General features: G+C 40.2%; 1 protein-coding gene across 1 annotated transcript in view; it reads left to right on the plus strand.

Moving 5' to 3' along the window:
* LOC105202347 (POU domain protein 2) overlaps positions 1 to 24,711 on the plus strand; it is a 136,207-nt gene that overhangs the window by 6,486 nt on the left and 105,010 nt on the right. Inside the window, 1 exon segment of the mRNA XM_026132637.2 lies at positions 20,551 to 20,583. Coding sequence (XP_025988422.2) covers positions 20,551 to 20,583 — 33 coding nt within the window.

A 24,711-nucleotide genomic window follows, 5' to 3' on the forward strand; every position in this document is an offset into this window, starting at 1 on the left:
CTGTCTCTGATTGCAATCTCTAGGATTTCTAGGATTCTTTATGGAAGAGCCCGATTCTATCAATTATATTGAAATTTTGAAAATGGGGTGCTAACTTCGTAACGTAACATTAGCCACGCCGGAGTTGCCATTCTCTCGTGAAGATTGTCTGGAATAATCATCGATGTGCGTGCACATGACCGCCGTGGTCGACTACGCGATGATACGATGATATGATTTTAATGAAAAACCCGCTATTCCTAGAAGAAGCCGGAAGCGCCTGAACCGCTTGCGTTGCGTCACCGGCAGCACGGCATAATGCCTCCTTATTTGCATTGTCCGTCGGGTTTCCGATTATACCCTATACGACCCTCGAATTAAGGCCCCGGCCGCAACCTGCCCGAAACGCTTCAGGCTAGCACACCGAATCCCGACTATTACGCTGAGACGTATGCGGCGCGCCTTCCGAGGACGATCGTCGACACGTGACTCGCTGGAGAACAGTCACTTCAGCGGGCCACTCGAAAAGTATAATGTCGGTTTTTAACATGCGAACTTCACGCTACTTGAGTTTGTATCTTACGATAAGCGTGATGGATCGACGGCAAATTTCATCAGCGTCCGTTAATTTGAACTGTAGTTTAATCGATTCCCCTTTTTTTTGTTCTTCCTGTAAAGAGTGAGTCTTAGAAACAGAATCTTAAAAATAAAACGAGAAGAACATATTTCATTTAAAATTAAATTTGGCGCGAACGAATTCGATAGTAAATTATTTGAATAAACTGTTGTTTGAATTTGAAGTAAAAAATTGATTAAAATCGCGACGGACCTATTCTATTTTTAACAACGCTGCTTTGGACGCACGGCGCGATCGTTGCTCCCAAAATCTTACCTGTTACCTTGAGAAAGACACGGACTCGTCGCACGGAAAAGCTTGAGATACGTGACTCGTACGAGTGGGTGGCGGACGTAGGGAGGTCGGTTCGCGGGAATGGGAAATAGCAGTGCGGGGATTCCTGGTAGATAGGCAGAGGTACTGAGGAAGGTACCTACAGAGCCCATGGCAGGTAAAGCCGATGGATAAATCTCACCTTGGATAGGTCAGGTTGGGTCGGGAGAATTCCGTCGAGGAGGACCGTGCAAGGGTCACGTGGCTACTCCTTCCTCTTTCTTTCTTCGCTTTGTGTCTTTTTTTCCCCTCCCTTTCTCTCTCGTTCTCGTTTGGCGTTCCTTTTCTAAGATACGCGAAACCCATAGGCCTCTGTAACCCTTGCCGATGCATTTCGGCGCGACACGCGTGCGGTGTGACACGCGCACGAGACAGCCGGGTGTTCTACACGCGACGACAAATCCCTACCGCGATACGCCTGACTTTTTCACACCTTATTTTAGACCTAAAAATATTATGATATTTTCTATGTGTAAAATGTTGTAAATCTAGATTTACCTTCTTTCCTTTATGAACTGTTTCTTTAACAAAAATGTTAGAGAGAATTAAGTTTTTGAAATCTCCGAGAAAATCTCTTATTCAATTTAATATTAATACGAGTAAATAAAATTATATTTTGAGAATTAACTGTCAAGATAAATAAAATATCCGTATTAAATAGATCAATAGATTAACTATAAATATGCATAAATGTAATATTTTAATGAATCGAGGAAGTTTCAACTCGTAGATCATGAAATTTGCAATCACTCAACATTTTTTCGCGTGTGTCCAGATACATTGTTCAAAAAATAATTAAATTGCACCACGAAGGACACGATGCAAATGTAACGTCGATCGATACGTCTCGCTTGCAACTCGATGCGATCGCAATCGTCGCTAATCCCTGTCCCACGTTTTGCCGATGCCGCGTCATAACTCTTCGTTACAACGTAGCATTGCTGGACGCGACATGCAAATTATGACTCGCATCGTTACTACGTTCCGCGGAGCGATCGATACGATCTTTCGCATCGATGACGGATGCACCGGACGGATACCAGCGCTCGTCGAGAGCTCGGGTAGAGGTGCACGGACGACCTTGCCGCCTTGGGTCTCTCGGAAAAGGAAACGTACTTCTCATAATGAAACCTATCATAACACGTACGCTATATAGCGAGATAATGCACCGCGCAGGCTGTACCGACACGTAGCGTCGTGTAGAGACACCACGCACGCTCTGTAGGATGTAAACTTCGTGTTCACACGTACTCATATTCGTAGATTGCCTGTTTGTAGCTGAAGACTATGAGACGCGATGTTTATCGTATACTAATTATAGATTACTTGAAATATTGCCTACTGAATAAAAGACAAGATGTTACTGTAATAATGAAAATTTAAATTAGTAGTTGATTTAAATTTGAATTTACGAAACAAGAATTTTTTCATGCAACTTGAAGTTTATAATGATACTAAATAGCGATATTTAAGCTTTTAATAATTATGAAATGATAGATAGTAATTTATAAAAAATTTGGTTTTATAATCATAAATTTTGTGCAATTATCTTTTTTAGACATTTAGTAACTATATTAAAATTAAAATCAACAAGTCGATAAGCTGTAGATAAAGTCCATTATCGATTATCGAATTCTGGGAATACGTTCTGCTTTACGAATCAATTTCAATAACATTTCTCAACGTCGTGAGATCGTGACGCATACGCGCGTTGCATCTCGCTCCAAGGATCGCAGATGCGTTTGCACCTAGCAAGCCGGATAAATGATGGAAATCACCATATTCATTGCATTTGTCGGCGTACCGTTGCCGAGCCGTACGCCGTATTTGGCGGTTACGTATGCTAATTCGCCGTCGCGCACGATTGGCAGTCTAGGTTGAAGCGGCGGCACGTATATACGAGCTAAAAGGACAAGCTGCATAATCCCGCGATCTCGTTGATTCGTCTTCTCTCGAGTGAATTTATTCCTCCGACAAAATCGACCGTCTCGGGCTGAAAATGCGCGACAAAATGTCCGTCTTGAAATGTTAGAAATGTTAACGAGAAGCGGCGAGCCGTAGTAGTTAGAATCGCGGTAAGAGAAGATTCTCGCGGTAAGAGAAGATTCTGCAAAAGGGGATTGCGCGCGTCCTTCGTCGCGACAATCCCGGCAAAAGTAATGAACAACGACGTTGCTCACCTCAACGTGCGCCGGAATCATCGAACGGAAAATGGACTCTCTCACGATTATCGATTATGACTCGTGTGTGATTTGCACGGCGACGTCGCGTATCGTACGATGCGCGGTAGCCGAGAAATATGTGTGAATCAGAATAATACGCGCGCAGATTGCGCCAGCTCCTGTGATTTATCCCGCGGGAAGTTCGCATTGTTCTGGATCATCGGCAAGGAATGTAAGGACGACATACGAGAACGTCGATTGCCGGATTCCGACAATATTGTGAAAGTACTCGGTTGGCGTCATTACGAATTCTTCGCGACTTACGAAAATCCGAGGTTAATCGAGTCTTTCACTTGCGAAACTCATGCATATTGCAATCATGAGAATGAATTCTTTATGTATTCTAAAATTTCTCCTAAATGACAGTCAAAGTTATTTAAAACGTGTTTAACGATTTCAGTAGGTAGATGGTCAAAATTTACGCAAGTAGGTAAATGCGATGTTGACAAACTCTCACAGAAATTTTGTTATTATTGTTATATTTTTTATTAGTATATTATGTCATATTTAAATTTACGTTAATTAAAGATAGAGAAATGTAAAAAAAAGCTCAATTTTACTTTTCCAAGGTTGCCTGTGGTGCTCTGGGCCATTCCATCTACTTAAAGGTTAAGGAAATAAAAATAAAATTATTGAGAGATAAAGATAGAAAAGAAGAGAGATCGCAATACAGATAAACACAATATTTCTTTTCATACATCTTTTTGTTTGCTTATAACATTATTCACAATACCTGTCAGTCCTAAATTTATCGTGGACTCGGAGCAAGATAATTTACTTTTCAAAATTATTGTGATCACAAAGGCCGCTCCTTCCGAATATTATACAATTGAGGTTCATAAAGGGACCGATCAAACACGCTTTTGAAAAATACGGGAATATCATGCCGGTAAGCCCGTTTAAGCTGACATTCATCTCGCTTGAACTACTCCGCCAGTCATTGCGGTTCCCGCATCCTGCTGCAATTTTGACCTGCATGCCGCTTAGAATTTCATACGGTTCGCATGCCATATGTTCGTATGCAAATTGTTCCCTTTCTGTTCAATAAATTTCGGTACAAACGGTCGTAATATCGTCGATTGGATCGACTGAATCGGAAAGCATGTCGAAGTCAATTAAAGATTTCACATGACATTTACTTACTTACTTGGTTGCGTTATTCAACGACTATAAAGTTTTACAATTCGAGTTCCGACTAATAACAAAATAAAATTTCTATTCTCGCTTACATATCCGCGAACGCTTTCAATTTGATGCGATTTGCGTGGAAATCTTCCGTCCTTTTCTCTGCACATTAAGCAAAATTTGCATAATTCGCGAGCAACATTGTATAAAAACTCGTGCGTAAATTAATTGGCGCCTAAGAATCCGGCACGCATCGACGGCATTTTAATTGCGTCATTGTCTCGCGAGATGCCTTTGCGCGATTAGTACATAATTTGAATAATCAAAGCGAGATTTTAACGCGCAAAATGAACGGACGATTTATCGGTGCATATTTATCGCATAATGCATCGAATCGTAATTTAAACGGGAACCTTTTTATGCAACAATATAACTGTATCTGTGATGTTGCACGTAGTTGTACTCACACGTATGTGATTTTATTATATTATAAATATATATTCAGCGAACAATTTGCATTACTAATGACTCTTGCAGTGTTATTATCAAGATGTTTTTGTTACAATTTTATTGTTGTTTTTACCTATTAAATGATTGAGCAGATTAACGTTAATATAAATCTCTGACAATGTACATGAAATTAAAATATTAGTTGTAGAAATTATACATGAAATAAAATCTGTGAAAAATTCGAAGAAAATTTACATTACATTTTATGAGAAAGAGAAAGTGTCCGCTTTTGTAATTATTATAATTTTATTATAATTTTACCGATTGCTGCAGTTACTCGAGGTAAGATTTATTTCGAAAAGCAGTGCTACTTAATGGTATCTGAAAAAAGAGGCGTGCGGGAGGTCGTTTGAAAATTCGCTATTATATGAGTCAGCAACAGGGTGATAGAACCTGAATAGTAACAGTCAGAGACCGGGGGTCGTTTTAAGTAAAGATAATGACAGTGTACACAGAAACATGCGTGCCTAATGCCGACACACGTCCCCGCGGCTACTCACCGCTTCCTGCCTCATGTATTCAAATTAAACCACGTAACACCGTCATGGAGCTTGTATAATGGTAATGATGATGGTAAACGAGAACCATGGACGCCTTCGTTCATCGCCGCCAGATCTCGGGGAAAACACTATGATTTCACGAGTCGCATGACGATGCACGCTCTTCGCGGGCGTCGCGATAATTTGCAGCATTCTGCGACCGTATTCGCGGCTAGTAATTCATTCTGGCAATTATGCGACAAATTACGTATTTCTTAAATTACAATAGACGCGAAAATTAATCGCGAAATTTTACTTTTTGAAAAAGAGAAAAAAGCAAATGATTAATGTATTCAATTATCAACGCCGTATGCCGTAGCAACGACACAAGGAAGAGATCATTGCCCCGCGTGAAGAAACTAATCTGTCCTCGGGATCATTTCGTGATTCGTTCGGATCTGCTTTCTTTGTCCCGTCTTTTGTCCCGTCTTGTTTTCTTTTTTTTTTTTTCTCCACGTTGAGCCTAATAACCTCTTCCGGACTTATGTCTCGAGTTCCTCGAGGACGTTCCACAATATAATTAGTTAGGAGACGCTTAATGTAATTTTAATAACTAGATAAATAAACATAAGCATACGCAAGGCGGCGTAATTTGAATCCGGATGTGTCGACGATGAGCGGCTTCGATAAAGCACAATGTTAATGTCTCGCCATAGAGAGAAATTGCATACTTCGTCCTGTCCTTGTCGCATGAATTGCGCTTGCCTCGTCTCTCGTGCCGTTGCGTGCGATGAGTGCGTGCGATGCGTACATGCGTGCGCGGTCAAGTTATTTCGTAGTTTATGCAACGTATGCTAATTCGACGCGCGCAGCCGCGTCGACCGTTCCCCAAATAATGAATAAACAGAATCACGGACTTGTCGACCGCATTGGTTAAACTCTACAACGCATCTGTTCAGCTTAATAGTCTTTTTTTAAAATTAGAGTCTATAATTTATTAAATGTTCGTTAATTACCATACTTCAGACTTATAAAACTTATAATTAGTTCCGAGACTCATAAATAGTTCCGAAAAGAAAAAAAAATAGTTGCGTGTATTATAATAAATAATAATTTTTAATGATAATTTGTATCTCTTCTCTATTATTTAAGCTTTGAAATCTTTCAAATTTTTTATTAATACTAGCATGACTTATTAGAGGCCTCAGCTGTAACACCGATTTCTTTTTCGACGCACCTGCAATAATTTTATCATTAATTCTCAGTTCTTTAGAAAGAATAGGATGAGGGGAAAGAAAGAGAGAGGAGATAATCAGGTTTTTTCACGCCTACTTTTTTCTCCATTATTCCATTGGGTACGCATTCACTGTAATATGCAAACGATTAGATATTCAGATCGTACGTCTCCCTTACAAGCTGTTACGGCATTTCTGCCGCTCTCTCGGACGTGGTTTCAACCACGAATTAAGCACGCCGCGTTTAATTGTATTAAAATACTTTTAATGGTTATGCACGAAGTTCTTATACGAGCAGGTGTTGAAAAATGGTGATGTAAGGAGCTATCTTTCTTTCATCTGACGTATCTGATAGTGTAAGGCATAGAGGAGTGCGAATGAAAATTCTTACGTAGCTTCTAATACTAATTAGTTTTTTTCAATATGCGAGCATATTTAATTATTATCGTACCGCTTGAAATTATATCAGATTCATTATTCTTAATTTCAATTTATTGCTAATTTTGGCCTTCCGGAAAGGGTCGTAATGAATTTTCATGGGCCCGCGCACGAGGTTTTTAAACTGTTTTCGTTGTAGTTAATAAATCGCCTGTCGTCATGCAACGCGTACAAATTCGCAGCAAAGTTTGCGAGCAGAGATATCGTCGCGTTAACTCGCGCAGCCGCTACGAAGATTGATGGAACGCGAGTCGCGGGCACGATCGCGGCCACGTGAACGATCTTACACCCTTGTCAGCGTTATCTAGATAGAGACTCAAATTCGCCATTCAGTTAGATGCGTCGCTATTAATTAATCATACTATCCCCTGCGCGGCGCTCCAATTCGAAGTGAGGCAATCGCTATTAGTAAATATCTCAAGACCCGACGATTTGCCGATCATCATAATGCAAGGGTGTCTGGCCTTTTGCCAGTGTAATTGCAGTATAAGCGCAATTAGCTCATCTAACAAAACGTGTAATCAATTAGTCGCGCTGTATGTATGGATCAATGCACTCGATCGTGGTCACGATTCAAGCCCTCACGTTCTTGAGTCATACGCAATGTGTATCGTTAAAAGCTTCTGTCGCTTTCTTTTTACATAATATTTTAAACAGAAAGCGATAACGGTTAACTGTAAAAATCTACCTTTTTATTAAGTTTTCAAAACAGTTCAAAATATTTTAAACGGGATTGGATACATATGCTCATGCATTTTTCATGGTCACAATTTAGTATGCATATATTTTTTAATGAAAGCTTTACGAATACATTTATATTATCCAACGTTATCGGTTAGTGATAATGGCAGCATGCATGCCGATACCTCTATCATAATTACGATAAGAATGCAAATTTATTAGCGAACCAAACATTCGCTTATTCATTGGCGATATATCTACGTCACAAAACAACTTGATTTTTTATGTATCTCTAATTAAGCTTTTAAGTGCGAAGATGGTCGTATACGTATGTAGATATGGCTAATCTTGATACTACATTATTTTATCCGTGTACCTAAACACAGGCGTCCAAGTATAAGCATAACTTTTTTAAATAATTTAATTATTCATTATTTGTTATTAAATTAATTTATATATGTCTCAAGATTACATACGGTACATAAAATATTTCAACATGACTTTTTTACGAGAATAAGTATTATTTTTTTATTGTAATTTAATTCATGCAGAGAAAATAAGTTCTGAGTCGAAATTAAAATTTTATTTTAAAATATGGAGGAAAAAAAGGGAAGGATTGTTCAATAGATAAGATTTTATTAATGTTTTTAATTAATTACGATTTATATAATAGAAAAAAATGTTCTGGTTCTCTAAAACATAATATATGCATAATACCTGTTTGCATGTAAATCCACTCGCACGTGTTTCGGATTTTCTGACAAAATAAAAGAGCAGCAGGCCCTCCCGAGTCGACTATTGTTTATGGCACTTTAATTAGTTCGCTAATGTGACCAGAATAAAACCACGAGTCCCTTATCTGATATGTTTCCGGCGAATCATGGGAATTATTTCCATACATGCAAATATATGAAATGGTGAATCAAGTTGTGCTTCCGGAACGATTCAGGCGTGCGATAAAACGACCACGCGTGACTAAGGATAGATTTTTTTTCTATTTACTTAGTTATATATTTTTACATATAAAAATTACTTAAAATATAGAGTATGTTGTTGGGAAGGAAGAGGGGGGGATCTAAAATATATTATTTTTAAAATTATGGTTCTTATAAAATTATATTTTATTAAGAAGAAATTACGTGTGAAAGCTCGTGAGGATAGAAGTATCATTAAAAAAATTTTTTTAATTTAAATTAATTTAATTTAAAAATAATTTTCTGTTGTTGCATTACATCACGTGTTTAAATCATTACTTCAAGCGTGGCGTTATCTCCTACAATTATCTCATTTTGCCACGATAACTCGAGCCAACCATTTATAAGCGATCTACTCGTAAATGATACGGATCGGTGTTCTAAAATCGGTCACATTATTACTTTAATCGTGGATAAGTAAAACGCGAGCCGTTAGAAGTGCTTATAACTTTTTCACACTCACGATACGAGCTGCCTAATTACACGTTCCCGGTTACACGTATACGAACGAGGGCTAAATGTAGCTGAGGTTCATACACTCTTACGCGAAGCTCACGTGAAATGAGATGTAACATTCCAAACACGATTAACGATCGCTAATGACACGTAATTGTCACGGAAAATCGAATCTTAATTATTTCTGAAGAGAACAGACTCAGTAATTATAATGGGACGAGCGCACGAAAGGCGAGGACGTTCCTCTGGGCGATGATCACATTTAAGGATATCTCACGCATGTGGTGGTACATATTAGGCGACTTAACGAGTCAAGCGTGCTTAACGGTGCGTTGAGCAGTTCCTGGGGATTAACTGGCCGTGCCTAAACGCGTTAATATATTATTGCACTGGGCGCGTACAGAGAAAGACAGAGGTAATTAACCCTCGCAGCCTCATAAGCAGCCATATTTTAAGGTCCACTTGCACGTGTCTCTCCGGTGACTTCTTAATCGTCCATACGACTTCATCACGCTGGTGATTTCATTTCGACGTCTTCTTTTTTTTTCTTTTTAATCGCTCCGGGTGTAAACTTGTGGTCGTTAGCTCACCGAGGACAAGGGTCGACTTGTACCGCGTTCCGAATTTTCCACTTTCGCGCGTGCTCGTTTAATATTATTACTTGTTAATTTATTAAAGAAGATCTACTGCGTCGATCCTTTGCGCAAGAATCTGATTAATGCGCGACAACACTGTTGTAAAACAGTTAATGACATTATTTCTATTTTGCCTTTAATCCTTTCGAAGGAGTAAATCGCATTAAGTCTCTTCCATGAAGCTTCATAACAATATTTGCATCTGTCCGTTCGATGGTATGGGTTATTCTATTGCGGATGATTCATAGCTGCGTGCGTACATTGGGAGTGAAAATAGTAAAGGGTGACTGAGCCCTTCGAAGCGGGACAATTATGCAGACTTTCCATGAAAAGAAATAATGCATACAGAACGATGGAAAATAACGAAAAGATCGTGATTCATGTATTAATCCTTTATATGTTTTGTTTTTCATAAATCTATTTTTATATTATTATAAGAAATTTTCTGCAGAAATCAAAGTGATACTTTTTCATTAATATTTAGCGAGCGGTAAGTTCATTATGTATCTGTGATAATATTTTTTGTTAAATACAAATGTAACTTCGTTTAATATATTGTAATTATTGCACTTGGTGTTATATGTACCGTTTTATTATCGAATTAAAATGAACACGACTTAAGGTCATGTTTATTTATCATTGGTTGAGAAATGATCGCGTAATTAATTTGAACTTAAATTAGCTTAATTGGAAATTGATGTTGGTCATGCGGCTCAGAGCAGATGGAACGTTAATCGGTAATAAAATGATTTTTGGTGCTCAGCGTAGCATCTCTAAATTTCACAATCGCACAAGCAAATCTCTCTATAAAATTTCTATTATACAAACATGAAATGCAGAAACAGCGTTTCTTCCCGTGCAATTCTGAAAATCGCCATTGTATTATTGATTCCGTCGGCCAATTTCTCCGGTGTCGTAATAGCCAAACGGACTCTTGGCCGCTTCTTGATCGGTTTCTTTCTCTTTTTTCTTATTCCTCGACCCAGCTGTAACTATCGTCAACAACGAGATTCTGCTGGATCTTAATATCGATTTATCGATCGTCGACTTCCGCGAAGTATCATAAACCTCCGCCCGTTAAGGCGCGGTTAGGACCGCTCGCCAATTTGCGCGATGCAGGAAAACCGCGTACATCCTTTTTTCGTTCGCGTTCGTGCTCATTGCGCTGCGAGTTACCGCGGCTTCTCGCGCAACAGAGAGGAAATTAATCCTAAGAACACGACTTTTTATCGATGTGAACACCCAAGTGGCCGCGACGTGTTTTAAATGCGCAAGGTTCGGGTAAGGCAATTTGCGTCACTTTAGTGTATTAATATCCACTCGATCATCGACTTTTACCTACAACGTCGAAGAGAAAGCTTGAATTTATCATAAATAAAATTTTAACAAACTCACAGAGTAGTATTAAAAAATGAAGTAAGAAATGGAGTAAGATCTACATTATCCGATGGATTAAAATATCGCGATTATATCGAGGTTTACAATATTATATATCATCGTGAAAAGTGAGTTAAGGATGAATGGTCGATACAATCCTCTTAAAAAAAAACTTAGCGAAGAGCGATTTATATCATTGGGAACTCAACAATTTTTTAAATTTTAGCTCGTATTCGGATTTCATGAAAACTATTGGCTTTAACTGCATTTAATTAATGAAATGTTTTCAATTAATAAGATTTTACATACTATTTATGTACATTCTTTATAGTAACCATACAATTAAGCAGCTAATCTGCGACATTTCATATTAACGCCTGAAACCTTGCAATAGTTTAGTTTTTAATTATCTTTGTAACAATTTTTTATCATTTTTTTAACAACGTTGTCAAGTTTTCCGTTATATTTCTTTAATTCACAAGTTATTTTTAATTTATAAGCATACTTTTATCAACTTTTTACTTGTACATTAAAAACCTATTTGGAGTTGATATTTTGCAAGGACATAAAAACAGATTTGCTTTAACTGTTTATATTATTTTTATACCAAAGCATTAAAAAAATTGACGTATTTTGGTTGTTCGAGACATCTGTCATGAAATATCATATAAAAACTAACTTAAATTTTTATTTTTTTAAAAACAATGGTCAATCGATTAAGGGCTAGGTTCACAACCTTCGGTTAACTTAACTGACCGGTTAAGTGTCAACCGTGATTGGTTATTTCAGATCAATTCTACTTAACGATAAATGCGATTGGTTAATTTTGACAAAAAAATCAGCCGATTAAATTGACCCAAGGTTGTGAAACTGACCCTAAAAGTTTTATACTAATATAATACATTGAAAACAAGTTTTGTTGCATTATTTAGAATTCTGGTAGATTCAACTAGTACATCTGTTCAAAACCGGACGAATCAGAAAACTTGTAGGGATTATCGAATTATAATGAAGTCCTTTAATTGTTCTGGTTATAAAATCTTGAGTCGTGTTATAATAATCAAAAATTTTACTTAGTTTCATTAAAATCCACTTAATCATATGTGTCTTATTGGCATAATAAAAATCATTTCTTTTCAATGTATTAATTTTGCTTTAAATAATATGCTATATAATTTGTAAACAGATTGAAACACTTTGATTTTTCGACCATTCCTCTTTAATACATTCTTCGAAAGCTACATTATTTTTTTTTTTTTTATATCTGGAATCTGATTAGGCTGGTTAGTACATTTGTATTGTTCCCTCATCTTATACTCGCGACTGAGGTTGGACCGACGATTTCGCTATCGGTATGCAACTTTGACAGCATGATGTCGGAGAAAGCCGTTCCAATCTCGGCAAGGATGACAGTGTATTAGTAAAAACGACGGTAAGAGGTTCAGAGATGCTGCGAACGGGCCCCCCACGTAAAAGGGGGACCCGATTCGACGGGGATAAGAATACCGTGCGCGCGCAAGACTCAGCTTGGCGGTTCGGCGAGTTTACGAGTCGCGGCGAGTACGGTCGTAAAGTTTACCATTGCGCGCATAAACCGACGCGATAATGATTACTACTTCCGCGCGGCGTGTCCCTCTCCGCCGAGAGGAAGTCGGCGTTTCGCGAATCGCCGTATCTCATGATCGGCCGTCGTTCAAGCTTTTGTTCGTGTCCAAGGCGGGCGGGCGGGCGGGCCGGCGCGGCGCGGCGCGGCGGGCCCATTGTCCAACTTCTCGACGCTCTCTCGAAGCCCTCGCTACCTAAACTCTCTCCCGGCACGAAATGCGTGCCTACCACCGCGGTCGCTTACTTTTTTGCCCACGTAACTCTCATTTTGATCAATTTGAGTTTTTTGCCGGGGCGGCAACCGTTGACTTTACTACCGAGACCTCATCTCCACTCTTCGCCTGCTCGTCCCATCCTTTCTTCGTCTTCCTCGATTCCTTCTTTCTCTCTATGTCTCTCTCTCTCTTTCTCCTTCCCCTTCTCATGCTGTCCTCGTCTCTTTTTCTCTTGTCTTACTCACTCTTGCTCGTTGATTACCTCTCTTAGCGATCTCGCATCTCTTTCTCTTGTACGCACGCATACGTTAAATCTTATCTTCTGTCCCATGTGCTCTTTCCGTCGACATAGTGATTCGCTTGCTCATGTTGAGCTTCCGTGATGTCCGGAGTCACTGCTAGACAGAGAAAGAGAGAGAGAGAGAGAGAGAGAAAGAGAGAGAGTACAGTGACGGATTGTTAGCCGGGGGCGGGTCTGATAGTTGGCACTCTTCTGTCCTTAGAATCGCGGCGGAAGTGCCTCGTACTCGCCGCAAGTTTCGTGTTTCGTGTGTGTCTGCAAACGCACGAAACCCAATGATTTCGTCTTCCGGTCGAATATTGCTTCAGCCGTAGTTAGTTTGTATCGAGCATTTCGGAGCTGATCGATTTGTAAATGACAAGCGCTTGGCATGTTTAATTTAAGAATATCGGAGCAGCTCTATTACATTTAATAGAAACGTAATTGAATGTAAAGTAATTTAAACGGAAAGCCGCGGAATATTCTATCCACACTAGTAACAACATTATATTTCTTGCCGATTAATATCTTGTAAATTATATATAAATTGTGAGGCGCGTTAAACTGTTCGGTAAACTGCTCGAATGAAGTTTTTTGTTTGGCTAATCGTAGAATCGTACGTGACCGATCAAGCGGTGTTGTCGATTTGTGCTGTAAAGCATACCGTGAACGGAATCGTGAAGACCGCCGCGCGTTGGACATTCTCTATTCGCTACGGTGAGATACAGGAGAACACGTGTTGCGTACGCTGCTACTGTCATACGTGAAATAATAGTTAACAGATTTCTCGAGTTAATTTTTTGTTTCCTAATTAATATCTATGCGACGCAAGATACTGAACACGTGTTATACTTATAAAGTCTAAACTTCTTGAATTAAATATAAAACATATTTTTTTGTAAATGTATTCCTATAAGCTCCACGGTATTATTTAATATTAAAGAATATTTCTGAAATATTTAATATTAATAAAAAATGGCTATATGATTCTCTCTTGATATTATTATATGAATATTATATTAGAAGTTAATAATATTATTTACTTCAATACTTTAAATTATCGGGAATATTATTAGAATTTTGAAATGTAATAATTATAAAGTTTATGAATATTTTATGTATAATAGTTCACATTAATTTTTGATCACAATTATATTTGTAGAACATTTTCGTAATATTCACTGGACATTGAAATAATATACCACGAATATTATTTAAAAATGAACATATAACATTAATACAATATTTCCATTACGAGTATATTAAAATATTGAATAATATTCTTGAAATATTATTTTAATTTTTAATAATATTCGTATAATATTCTAGGAATATTGTAGCGCTCACAGGGATAGTATTTATGTTTAGTAAGATTTAATAATTTTTTAAAAGTTTTTCTAATACCTTCGCAGTGTTTGCAGAATATACGCAATGCTTAATAGTCGCGCGACATTTCTTGCAGTGAGCAAAGAAGTATCTTGTATACGCAAGAAAATACGTATACAAGATCACCGAAACGAGACTTTCCCATTATCGAGTGAAAGAATAGAGACCGGCCTCGAAGTAACCGCAATAAGTCACGGAAAAGAGTAGTCGATGCTCCCGGAAGTAAAGTTGGCGTCGAATGAGCTAACGGATGGACACCGCGGACTATTATTTAACTCTAATTGATGATACCTCGCAAACTGTTCCACATTGATGGTCATCGATAATCGCTAATGATTCCGATCTCTAGCGTACTGCTGAGGGGCACCGCATCGCGAAATAATCCTCTTGATATTCTCTATCTCTATCACACGCGGGAGCATCTCGTGGCATACGCAAGTGTGCGATGATGAATATTTCGCGCGTATTGATATTCAGCGTAGCTATTTCTCTGTTTCTTTAACGGTACCGAATTTAGGCTTCTCACGTATTTCATGACCTAGTTTAGCGAGAAACATATGAATTCATTATAACATTAAATATGATACGGTAATGCCTTTCTTTATTTGCATTACATTATTACATTTATTTATTTGAATATTTCTCTTTTATTTATAATGTAACATAAATTATCTAAATTTTATTATTTGTAAAGTTTTCAAATTTTGCATTCATACAGAGGGCTAAACATTTTTATATTATTAATAATAAAAAACGAGAAAAATATGTACGAGTAAAAGTACTGACACGCTTAGCCATACAAATCAAATAATTATTAAAGTACTTTCGAATGCCATATACGTATTTGTATAGCGGACCCGCGTGTTTCGAGGTATGAGACACGTCTTGTTTTAACTCGCCACCCGTCGAATAGTGCAAGTAATCGGTTAATCGATAGATGGTCGCACGATACGTCGCCATGAGAAGTGGAATTCGCATCGGGCAAACGAGATTGTTACGTTGTTTCTGCTATTTCGTGCGCAGGCGGGGGGAAGCGAATGACGTGTTACGGAGGTAGTTAACGGAAGAGTCCTCAGGGCTACGTACATACGTACGTTCAGACTATTGGTCTTTCTCTCTCACGATGAGAACGGAAAAAAAAGGACGAACGTCGGTGGTACAAACGCACCCGCGGTGATGATTAACAGCCAGGCCCGGCGCATATCTCCGGGGCCTGACCGGAGAGGATAATCGATTTATACACGATATCGAGCCCGTGTGCCTCTCGCGGCCATTGTTTGTTGTTAATTACACTGATACGTCTAATCGACAAGCGAGGATCGGCTCGACTATGATTCGGCGATTTGACCGGTCGCGAATGCGGACCCGGACTTCGACCCGGTTCTCCGAGATGTAAATGTTCCTTTAATGCAGATATCGCCGTCGCTGTACCGCGACGTCGAGATACCGGGCCAACGGCGGCATTGTTTGGTAACATTGTAACGTTGCACCGCTCGTTTATCTGTGGCGGGCATCGAATCCAGCATTCTAATTAATACAAGTCGACGGCGTCACGGCGACCGATTTCATTATGGAGGAAGCCGAGAGTTCGTATTATGACATTTATATGCGAACGGATACTTCGCACGAATACAACGTGCGCAAATTTAATCAGACCGTTCGTTAAATTTTTCTTAAATTAGCTTATAAGAATTATTTTTAAATACAAAGAAGAATTCTTTAGAGATGGGAATTATTTATATTATTATTATAATAATTTAATTGACTGGAAATACATAGATATTTATATAGGAATACAATTATACTTAAGTAAACGACTTTCGACATTTATTGAAAATCAGAGTAATATAAGGCTAATGAGAGTCCAGCGCGGTTAGTTTTATATTCATATATATTTATATATATTCGTCGATTTCTCGCACCAGAAATTTCTGGTTTCTTATGGTTTGAAAAATTATCACCGAAATTAATACTTCTATAAATATGACAAATTTATTTGCCCTTGTCTGATCAAACATTTACAGATATTGATTACTATACATTTAATATTATCAAATATTTTTATAACATTTAATTGACGTATCTTCGTACAGCTAATATCATTCATTCTTTTTATTTTATAAAAGAATGAAAAGAAAGTAAAATACGTGCCAAATTTCTTTGTAAACACCAACGCATTAAACAATACGAAAGTAAATATTAATTAAATGAAAACATTTAAAGAAACTTGATCGTTAATGATACATAAATGTTACTAAATGCTTATATCAATAATACTGAAGCTATTAGTGTTGCTGAAATAGAGAAAAAGATGGTTATCTGGTAATGGAAATCGGGTCGTTTGCAGGTGAGCGATTCCTTTTTAGCGTACGTGTGTTGAATATTAATGACTTCTCTCTTTTGTTACAGATTTTTTGTTGATGCATTAAAATATCAAAACTATTTTATATGTCAAAACGTAGAATAATTTATAATTTATTAGCGAATCGTCGCGTATGATTATATAGAATCGAGCTGTACGATAATATTTAATACTGATAGTATCAACAAATACCGACAATACTATTGATCGTGCGTGGTTCACATTAATAAACTAATATAGAATTGATGGTGATCCAAATTTTTTAATTCTCGAGCTTTAGTATCGACTGTGCGTTAGGGACATTGACGGTCATAATGATTGTGTGAAGAGGACGCGTGAGTATTTCTGTCAGTATAGTTTCACAATCACGGATTACGTAATCTCTTGCTGTAGGTAGGACCTTAAGTTTGGAGCGCGTCTGATTTTGATCGGCGAGAGATCAAAAGGAACGGAAAAGCAACGAGTTGTTGTCGATGATTTGCGGTGGCTTACATCTGACAGATTTGTCGTGCGTTGAATTGCATTTGTAATAGTTGCAATAAAGTTCCTAGCTCTACGAGTATGCGAGTCTCTTTCGAGGACGATTATCGAGTGGGAGAGGAGTGTGCGTGGAAGCAGCGGCGGACGCGACAATATTTAAAGCGCAACAAGTTCGTTTTAACACTTGGTTCGTCTTTCATTTGCTCGAAGTCAGCTGTTAAATCGCCGGTTAATTGCGCGCGCCCGCTCGCAAGAACGAGCCTCGCGTTTCGCTGATGATGCGTGGCTGGGCCCCAAGTGTCGCGTTAATTACTGAACGTTAGGCAGGCTCCTCCCTCTCGACGTATAGGTAGATGGATGGATTACTTAACACTTGTCACGCCTCGCTAATTAACATTCAGTTATCTCCCTCTCGGAAGTGCTTCCCCCGTCCCTCCAGCGCGACGATGACGACGCGACAGGTGGAAAGTCGTTTAATATTTATCGACCATCGTTCCCGACCCCGTTGGCACCTTCGAAGCCCGATACACGCACCGGCACCCGGCCACGGCCCCGGCCCCGGCCCCGGCACCGGTCGCAACTCAATCAGAATTCGTGATGGCGCGCAACGCTTCACGGAAAATATTAGAATACGATGCCGTGATCGTCGATTAGCGATGGATAAACGGACGGGTGCGGGTGTCTTCTTTTTTTTTCTTTCACCCACGATATCAACGTTGCGTGGTCTCGACAGGTTCTACGGAATTCCAGATGCAGGACGTTTCGTCCCGTCGAATGTAATCTGCGCGTTCGATCGCGACCGGGTGTCGTCGGAGATGTGCACATTGTTGAGGCGTGCGTATATATGGTAACTAATGAAACCTAACACGTTCAATGCCGTGGCATTGCTTAGCTGACTCTAATATTGACGACGAGATTCTTGGAAGTCCGTCACAAGAGATGCTTTATTGGAATTTTTGTTGGCCGCTTATCTGAATGAGAAATGTGCGTGGCCGATGCAAATGAGATAAATCGAGCGCATCTTATTTTAGAAAATAAGCGTGCTCGTATAAATAGAATATTGCATTGTACATAATCATCAAGAATGTCTATTGGTATAAATGGTAATAGCGACGACGCACTTTCAAGTTCTCCCTCCACTGGATCTCAAGTACTCTTAGTTCTCCTGCTGACTCTGAATCTAGTGCAATTTTTCTCGTAATTAAAGCCATGGAAAAGCTACGACAAAAACATTCCAAATGTAATTTTTGTGTAATTAATAAGATGGATTTAATAATATAAAAAATAATTTTTATATTTAGAACATGTAAAATTATGCGTATGAAGAAATCCTATTTGTGTAAATGATAACTAGTATGGTCACACGAATTTAGTATGTAGTGTCGAGGAGTTAATTAACAAACTTAAGCAACATTTGATACGGTCAATGCTTGAGTGGTTGACAGCCTGGGAAGACCGTGTCCCATTGGCGCTAATGCCGAGGCTAATGACTATAGAAGTCGATGTCATAATTGAGAGAAAAAAGATAATGCTAGTATATCCTATGTGAAGAACGACGTTAGAAGAACTGTTATGACATAATTACGCAAATATGTCGTCTCATTTCACGCTTCATCCATCTACTTTACGCTTTACTTCGATCGGAAATTGGTCATGTGCTTACGATTTTGTTATCAAATATATTCAATGGTGATAAAGTTAGCATACCCGATACACATTATTTACTCGGTGATAACTAGACAGATTTGTTCGTACATATTTTTGGGGATTAAGATAAACATTATTCAGATCCATTGAGTTTACAGAATAATTATGAGAGCCGGGCGAGGGCGAGAGGGGAATTTGATCCCCGATTGCGATACGTGCGCCATTGCGACGCGATATCTAATGAGACTATTAACACGCTCCGCGCCGTCGAGGAAACTATTGGAGTCGGGCGTGCGTTCATGACAGCCGATGACCTACCTACCTAGCGGCTTCCATTAGAGCCGCGTACGAGCGCCTTGAGTGAGACATTTACCGGCTCCCGCCGAGCCCGATCCCTCGGCTTTAGCAGGTGCCCGGCCGACGAGGTACCATTTAAAACTTCCTCGCTTTTACGCACTGACTGTGCGCGCGACGCGTGCCTCCGGGCCTCCAGTCCGTCCGATCCCGGGCCCCAAGACGCGACGACGCTATTAGCCAGCTTGGCGCATTAGCGGGCAATGCGCGTGAGGATCTCCGGCATTACGTAAGTTCCCCCCATTACAGCGCGAATTACAGGCGATTCTCGCGGCCAGTTAGTAATCACTTACGGCGATCGGCTTACCGGCGCGGTGGGGATTCGCGGGCTGGATAAATTATCGCGGGAATTTTCTCTGAGCGTATGCAAATTACGAGCGGGGAGAAAAAAGGCAGCCGGCGCGCTTGAATAGATCCGCCGTCGCGATTGCGCCGAGATTGCGTCGATTATATCGAGTATGAATCACGCTCGCGTTGCAATCGTCATGGATGAACGAGCGTGTCGATGTGCGTATAGCGCTAACCTGTGTCATTGAGCGGATGAGAATTAAAAATCAACTGCAAAATTATCCGCCGAGGCTTCCTCTATGCGACGTGACGCGTGTAATTTAATACATATTGTTTCCTTCGATGTGAATTCACTCTCGAGAGGCTCCCGATACATACGTGCATTCAGCCTTGTTGACTGAACAATTCCTTTGAAATATGAGATAGAAATAGAGTTATTACTCTGCCGGCGGTAATGGATAATTATTCGAAATTCTGATAATTGGAAATCTCACGATATAAGTTTTCCGCGTATGTCACACAATATCACGCGATGGATCATATTGAATTTGCATCTGTCATAAATATTACTACCGTAAAATGAGATAAGATAACGTTGCTATGAATATTTTTCACACCGAGTAATTTCAGAATTTTTTCCAAGTTTTTTTTGCATCTGATTTTATCTCGTCTTACATTATCATTTATCAAAACGTAATTAATAATCGTGAGATTCTCCCTATGGAAATACATACTACGCGATGTTCTATCTTGATCGCAGCGGGTGCCTGAGAGACCCAAAAGGCCAGCTAATACCAAATACGAATAATTAATCGCTCCACTTAACGGTCGCGGAGCCTATGGCTAATCGTATGCGAATGCTTTCTGTTGCAGATTCGTGCGAACCCGTTGCGGAGCGACCTTACGGTGAGTGACTCACGATCTCAATTTCCCAGAGATTACAAGACCGTACTTACGCCACTGTAAAAATCGTCGCGGAACCTTCTATTCAGTATCTTCCGTGAAAAAAATATCCTCCCTATTACGCAGTCTGTGCGCTTCGAAACGCGTTGACTCGACTCGCCGTCTCGACTCGCGCAATTCGCTTCCATTCAGTGCCTCATTCGCCGTTGATTTCATACGGCATTGCGAAACGCGATGTAACGCCGCTGGGTGCCCGTTCTCTCTCTCTCTCTCTCTTTCTCTCTCGCTCTCTGTCTCTCTTCCTCTCCTTCCACCTTTTTTACAGCGCGCACCGGCTCGATCGTGAGCCTATGCAAACGCGTAAATTAGATCGAATTCTCGGAATAATTACTTCAAGCGGAAAGTGTCGGCGGTCGACTAGTTTTATATTGCAGATACACCAGACCCAGCCTCACATAAAAAGCGGCCCAACTGTACTCGATTGTAACGAGTTACACATCCGTATTTCCACAGAAATAGTGAAGAAATTATTTGACCAATCTCTTACACATTTAAATGCCTAGTAGAGTAAGTTTTCCATTATAAACTATTTTTTTATAATAGTTTTTTTTTGCAAGTTTGATTCTCGGCTCTGTAAAACTGGCTTCGTGTTTCTCTCTTTCTTAGTACCTTCCTCCGTACTTTCGTATTCGAGTTCAATGACGGCGGATCCGACAAGCGAATCCAACGACGGTCGGAGAGACGTTTCGAAAAGCCGTCCATCTCTGGGCATGATATCAAGTCGGGGGCTGTTAGGAGAGCATAAAAAGCCGCGTTGCATCCGGTCGTGTCTCCTCTATGCCAGAAGTCGTAAAATTCAGCGTTATGCGATTCGGGGCCTGTGTTTTGTCCCCCTTTCGAGATTATGATTATCCCAGCAGTGGCGGCAGCCACCGTGGCTAATATCACGCAATAAGCACGCTGGAGCCCAAGAAAGCAACGGTCTATCTTTCTCTCTTCCTCCTTCTCGTTCCCTTGCTCTCTTTCCCGCTGTGTCTCTGCCTTCGGCTTCGTCCGTCTTCATCCCTCAGCCTTCTCTTCTTCTGTTTTCTTCCTCCGGTATATAATATGTGCCACCAAACCTGATGGTGTAAACGGTCATCCAGTGGAAACACGTGGACGGTCCAGGACGGAGGAAGAGGAGGCCATCAAACGAACCGCGCAGCCTTGCGAGGGCATTCTAACTTTCCTGAAGCGACTCCATCTTCACGGTCTATCGTACGTTTGAGAACACAGAGTTGCGGTAGTTGACTAGGTGTTGCGTTGCTAATGGTGGTGGAATGCCCTTAGGACTGTTGAGTCGTTCATATCTTGGTAGACAGAGAGAATATTCCATGATAACAAAATGACTTCTTCTGTATCATCCCTTCCATTCGCAATCTGTTTTTCTAATAAATCGCAAATAAATCCCGTCTTTATTTAAAGTTAAAAATTATTCACACCAGAGTATTTTTAGATGCGAGCAGATGCCGAAGAATTCTTGTTTCGGCGAGTAGTCGAGGTAGTTGAGATTTTCGGGGGTTGTCGAGAATCAACAGGTTCCGGTTATGAGAGTGTAAAGCGTTTTGAATCTGACCCCTCAAGGGGCATGAATCCTCGGGCGCGAATCTCGATGTAGGAGAAAAAAAAAGGGCGAATCTTGTCCGTGGGGGGTCGTGTCAGGCGGCTGCTCTCCCGATCGGTGAAATTGCGCGCGTGTGTTACGCGCGCGTATGTATTAAATGTTGCGGGGGTAGAGTCCGCCGTCCCCACGCTATGGGGGTGGCTGACAGCCGATTAGGGCAAGACGGGAGAGAAGCCGAGAGCCCCCACGGAAAACTTAAAATAACATCGCTCGATCATCCGGGTGTCTTCGTAGACAGCCGACGACGCCGTGCTCCGCCATTCAAACGTTTACCATCCCGTCACCTTCCTGCCGCTTCCTGCTTTACCCTAATCTTCGCCTGCGAGATGTAGTTTTATGTCTCAAATCAACCACCGGTCCTCGATTAACTCGAGCCGTACATTTACACATTTACAACACGTGTACAATAATAGCTTTTATTAAAAGCTTATGTTACGTACAAAAAAAAATTAGTCATTTAAGATGAATATTTTAAAACACAAAATAGATTATTTGTAAATAGATTAAGTTGTACAATGAGCTTCATTATTTATCTCGCAATTGCTTTATACTTGGGAATACTAAGAAAATTATAAACGATATTTTGAATGCTATGTGATTAAGTACTCTTATTAATTTTTTTTACATATTTTTAACGTATACTTTTATTTGTATTGTTATTATTTTATTCACATATGCATGCGGTAGATTTTAACACCATTGAACAAAACGAACGAGATAAAACTAAGATTTCGCGTCGGAGAAAGATATCGAAAGATTTTTATATTGCTTGGACGTTAGGAAAATTTACGAAACAGTCAGAGGTTGAGCACCTCTTCGATGCTCATTACAGAGCGTCCCGCCCCCGGCGGCGGATAATCAGGGTGTATGGGGGAGTGAGGGGGCGGGGGCGGTGGGTGACCTCGCCCGGGGCCTTTACTCTCCTCTTCTTCGCCCTGCCACTTCCACGTCTCTTTACTCTCTTCTTCCTACCTGACGGCGTATGCCTTTCTCTTTCCTTCCTCCTCCCTATTCTCCCGTCTCTTTTCTTCTTGGCGGTATCCAAGTCCTTTCCTCTCGACGCTTTCGTCTACCAACTACCTGCGAAGGTGACGGAGCAGCAGCTCTACGAATTGCGATCTCGCCGGTACTTTGCATTCAGTGTACATTACTATCATTCTCATCGCTTTATCCTCTGTCGTTCTTCTTTGAAATTAGAAGAAGTTATGGTTATGTGCACCTTACAGGAATGCCGAAATCACTTTGCCGAGTACTTTGCATAAATGATAAGCGGAAATATTTATATAATCTCTTCTTAATAATAATAGATATGTAAATTGCAATTATTTTTTAAATGGAATATTAAATAACGTAAAGATAGCGTAAAAATGCTACTATCACGCTTGTTTATCTTCATTTTATCTTCATATTATAAATATTGAAATTTGTTATCACGAAATAATTTTATAAGCATACTGCTATATCAAAGATTAACCGCGATATTAAGCGCCTCGATATTCCCGAGATAAGAAGATTAATCAATGGCGCGAGAGAGAAAGAGAGCCACCGGCTATTTGGCTGCGAATAATAATGATTATGGGCAGGTACTCTCCGCGAACAGGAAATGGCGTTGGCGAACGTCGGTGGAGGTAGAAGGTGAAGTTTTTTGATTCGTCGATTCGTCTGCGACGACAGCGAGTCGTGCGGTTGCCTTCCTTTTTCGTGGTTCATTATCTATGCAGAACCCAGTGAAGAGAACGCCGGACAGATGGGACAGAAGGGGAAGGGGAAGGGAAGGAAAGAAAGGTCCGGGGTCAAGATTCACGAAGAATTGAGAGTTTCGGGACACACGCCGCTGAATAATTGGAATCCAAACAGGAGATTCGATGCTCCGTGCGGATTCTCAACCTGTGGCTCTACTGTTATCCTCGGAAAGAACCTGTCCGCATAAAGATTAACGTTGCGTTACACGAGAGTTTTGACGCATCGGAAAACCAATATGGAACATGGAAGTCCCACGTAATCGTGAGCCCGATCTAATTTGCAAAGAGCGCGCGGGTCGAACGAGCGGATCCTCTACGCAAGGGCATCTGTTACGGTTCTCCCAAGCGCGATCAAAGAAATTTCTTCCGCGAACGCAGTAATTCCACGCACAACAGTACTGGTAGAGCCGCTCTCTCGCGCGTCTCCGCTCGATCTTCTCAAAAACAGTATGCACGCCTCTCGAGCGCGTTTCCAAGAAATTTTATATAACCAACCGTCGTTGCCTATTCAGAGTGTATTCGCTCCCTCAGGTTGTCCAGTACACGATGTACGCTCTTTTCGCCGTTACGTATCGGAATGTGACGGTACTACGATGATGCTCGATCGCCCGTTTATCCCGTTACGAGATTCTTTCTTTCCCTCGCGAACACATCAGCCACCGGCCTATCTCGAACTCGTTCGATGGGTGTGCAAGAAAATGTTGCCACTCGTCTCAGCGACCCTCG

Source organism: Solenopsis invicta, chromosome 5 (assembly GCF_016802725.1).
Source record: "Solenopsis invicta isolate M01_SB chromosome 5, UNIL_Sinv_3.0, whole genome shotgun sequence".
NCBI classification, from domain to species: Eukaryota; Metazoa; Arthropoda; class Insecta; order Hymenoptera; family Formicidae; genus Solenopsis; species Solenopsis invicta.